The sequence below is a fragment of the Fukomys damarensis genome, unplaced genomic scaffold (assembly GCF_012274545.1).
Source record: "Fukomys damarensis isolate Sample0158 unplaced genomic scaffold, DMR_v1.0_HiC HiC_scaffold_16, whole genome shotgun sequence".
Taxonomy (NCBI): domain Eukaryota; kingdom Metazoa; phylum Chordata; class Mammalia; order Rodentia; family Bathyergidae; genus Fukomys; species Fukomys damarensis.
The window spans coordinates 108160679-108164615 of record NW_022900928.1 but is presented as its reverse complement, the minus strand read 5'-3'; the positions used below and the strand labels follow the sequence as shown (position 1 = coordinate 108164615).

Here is a 3937-nt window from a genome sequence, read left to right as displayed (position 1 = left end):
CGCTGGACGTCGCCGGTCCTCGCAGTGCCCAGCGGCTCCGGGTCCACGCTGTGACCGTGGCAAAGCGTGCACTGCGGGAGTTGGAACGGGCGGGGGTGTGGCCAAAGGTTCCGGTTGGCACGGTTGAAGGAAGAGACCTGCTAAAGACATTCGCTTTTCCTCAGTCTGTTTCTTTTCTTCTTTTGAATCTTAATGGTTCGGAGTTACTGAAGCGATAACGCAGTTTCTGGCTGGGATACTTGTGCAGGACAGGTCTCTGCAGAGGACCGGGCTTGGGCGAAATGGCCCTCGTGACCTATGAAGAGGCCGCTGGAGTGGGGCTCCAGAAATTCCACAAGCCCTTTGCCACCTTCTCCTTTGCCAACCACACTATCCGGGTGCGGCAGGACTGGCGGCAACTGGGAGTCGCAGCAGTTGTTTGGGATGCGGTAAGTAACCTCCGTGGTCCCTCTGAAACCTACCACACTTCATTGTAATTAAGCCTGGTTTTCATTGTAAACAAAAAAACAAAAAAGCCTCCAGATTTACTGAAATGTAATTCAAATACCATACACTTCATCTATTTAAAATGCACAAACTCAGTGGGTTTTGAAAAAAAGTGTGTAATGGGACCATCACCACCTCAATTTAAAACATTTTTTGCCATCCCTCCGCCCCTTCCCCTTCCCAGTCACCCCTTTTCTTCCCTCAAATGTATTGCATTTGAAGGGTGAGGCTCTGAAAGCTGAGGCAACTTCAGTGACTTTGTTGGTAATTATCCAGTGGGTAACAGAAGACTGAAAGCAAAGCAGGCAGGAGCTCTGACCACTTTGGTGACTCTTAAGTTAGGCTTTTGAAAATAAGTGACAAAGCCCATAAATGAACATCATGTTTTTACGTTTTCCATAGTAGCAGAAGGGTTGCAAAATTATAATTGCTTTTCTACCTCTTCTAGCCCTCCCTACCTCTCTCAGGATGGTGACCTGTTTCTTCAGCCCCTGGCGCCACACTTAGGACTCTGGGGTTGGAGGGCTCACTTCATGTTAAATAAATGATTGGCATAAATACAGTTTTATGTCTTAACATTGTATTAGGGATGTCAGAAAACATTCAGGATTTTTTGTTTTTTGAGACGACAGGGTCCCACTATGTAGTTCAGGCTGGCTTTGCACTCACTATGTAGCCCAGGCTGGCCTTGAACTCACTGTGATCTTCCTGCCTCAGCCTCCTGAGTGCTGGCATTACAGGCATGTGCCATCATCCCCGGCCTAAAATACTAACATACTGAACCTAGTAATACCGGTTCTAGGAAATCAGATCAAAATAACTACGTGGAAACTGTTCCCATAAGTAATAAAAATAAATGAGAATGAGAGACGCAGTGCTTCCTAAATGCTCACCAAGTAGAGGAACTGCCAATTACAGTGTGAAAAACAACATAATGATGTCAACATTATATAATTCTTGTTACAAGAGTATAGGCAAATGCTAACTCACACATCAAGTTTTGGGCAAGCTCACCTACTGATGCTCCTGACATAGAGTGAGGGCCATGTGGGGCAATGAGAGTCAGCAGTGCAGCTCAGGGAGACACCTGGGCCTTACTCTGATTTTCCCTCTGGGTGCAGCTGTGGCCTTTTTGGTCAGAGCTTGGTTTAGGAACCAGATACATCCTTAAACACAATCACAGGGGATGTTCGTGTCAGTAAATCAGTGTAAACATGGCTGTGACGCAGTGAAAAGTCAAGCTTTGCAGCTTCACCAGGCCCTAGATCGTGCTGCTGCTATAAGGGGCTTTGGTGTCTGTGCCCACCCTAGGGGCTTACCCTGCTGCAGTACAGTTTGCTGTGCGTGGTCTCTTCTGCCAGCATGTAGCCAACCTGGAACTGTGTAGCTCCCGGAGTACTGCTGACCTGCATCCTAATCACACCATGTTTTGACTCAGGCTGTCGTTCTGTCCACATACCTGGAGATGGGCGCTGTGGATCTCAGGGGCTGCTCTGCTGTGGAGCTGGGTGCCGGCACAGGGCTAGTGGGCATCGTGGCTGCCCTGCTGGGTGAGTGTAAGCAGAACTCATTGAGAAGTGCATTTGTTGTTTTTCTGACACAAAACCCATTGTTGGTGTCCCTCTTCCTGGTTTAATTTCTTTTCCCTGTGCTTATGAGTTGTGAGCCAACGTGCAAGTTTCTTCTCTCTCACTGTTATCCTATAATTTCTACTTCTCACGGTAGATTGCCTTGTCCCCTTTTCTCCTGTGCTACCAATGATGTGACCTAGAAGTGACTTTGATTTCAAAGAGAATAACCCACATATATAGTTTTTCAGGTAAAGGTGCTTAATTTACACCAAATTATCTCATTACTGATAAGAAAAGAGTTACTAGAAGGGGAATGATGTTTTTTCTCTTCTGAGAAGCAAAGTTTGTGCAAAGCTTTGTAGGCTGGTATAGAAACATGTTTGTGTGGTAAATTTTATAGGTTTAGTTCTGGGTTTTCACATTTCTTCAACTTTAACTATCTGGGTGATTTTGGATAAGCTGTTTAACCTCCAGAAGATCATTTCCCCATGTGTAAAAAGGGAATAATAACAGCATTTACGAAAGTAATGAAATTGTGCGTAGAAGTCTGTCGTTGCACAAAGGAAAGGCTTTGTGAATATTGACTGCTATTCTGAATATTTCTAATCTACAAATATGTATCTGTGGATTTGGAAAAGTCAGGTACAGTATTTCAGATAGTACCACAGAGCAGCCAAGCAGTAGTTAGTTGTTCCTACAGGAGACTGGTCTGTGCGTCAGGTGGAATAGCACAGAGCAGATGTTCTTGTGACTGGGAGATGTATGCTTGATGGCCCCACTCCACTCTCACTCCTCGGAGTCCTTTCCTGCCCACCCCCAGGGATTCATTGCTGCCTTCCTTCATCTTGCACGTACGCAGTTGTTTTGTGCATCTGTCTCTCCTGGTAGTGAAGGGCTTGAGGAATGGGACTGCATATCACTCTGTGTCCTTGGCCCTAAACAGTCTGCATATGTATATATGCGTATATATACACATACATATAAAAATATGTTTAACATAAACATTTCTGTGTTCTACTGTATGATTTCAAATTAAGTGCTACAGAGTGTTAGACTGGAGCAGTTTTGATGTTGAAACCCGAAGATAAGAAAAAAAATGTCTTTCGAAATAGAACTATAAAAACAGGTAGACAGTTTGAAACATAAGAAAGGGATTGATTGTTTTCCTTTTAAAAGGCACCCCTCCATCTTAGTCACTTATTCCTGATTTCAGGGAGCACCTACTTACCCATGCTTGGTAGATCATTGTGGTTAGAGCAGTGAACAGTAGGCAGATGGGTGTCTCGGAAATGTTATCTTCAAAGTATAGTGGGAGGGGGAGAATAAAGATAAATTACATTAAAAAGCCCCCCAAAAGTGGTTAGTGCTACTCAGAATGTTAATATAGGGCGAGGAGACTTTCTTGTTAAAAAGCAAGTTACAGCTGCTCATTATGGAGCAGTTCCTATGTTCTGGGGGAGGGGTGTTGTGTCGTTATTCTCAGGGTGACCCTAAATGTAAATGAATGAGGCCTTAGAGTTCTTGTGAAGTGAGACCGGAGTTAACAGAGAAGACATATCAAAGTCACAGAGCTAATGGTTGTGGTTAGAATGTGAATCCAGTCTGAACCTCACTCATTGGTTATTAGTTTGAAAATTTCTTCAGCCTTTATGCAATTTGGAAACTATTGGTAGAAGAAAAATATCCCGCCTTGAAGAGAGGATTTTTTAAATTGGGTCAAGGTCAGGGAATTTGGATTTTAAAAGCTTCCTATGTGATCTGATGTATGACTAGGCCTAGGGACCACTGTATTAAAATGTAACAGGAAGGAACTGATTTACTTTTTTCTAATTCTGGTACAAATCTCTACTGATTTTTTTTTTTTTTTTTTTTTTTTTTTT

General features: G+C 43.6%; 1 protein-coding gene across 1 annotated transcript in view; it reads left to right on the top strand.

Annotated features, from left to right (window-relative positions):
* The first annotated feature begins 6 nt into the window (after window positions 1-6).
* The window catches only part of Mettl21a (methyltransferase like 21A), an 11021-nt gene continuing 7090 nt past the window's right edge, over window positions 7-3937 (top strand). The window contains exons 1-2 of the mRNA XM_010616086.3: window positions 7-428; window positions 1925-2036. Coding sequence (XP_010614388.1) covers window positions 282-428; window positions 1925-2036 — 259 coding nt within the window. The 5' untranslated portion in view covers window positions 7-281. The remainder of the gene's footprint in view (window positions 429-1924; window positions 2037-3937) is intronic.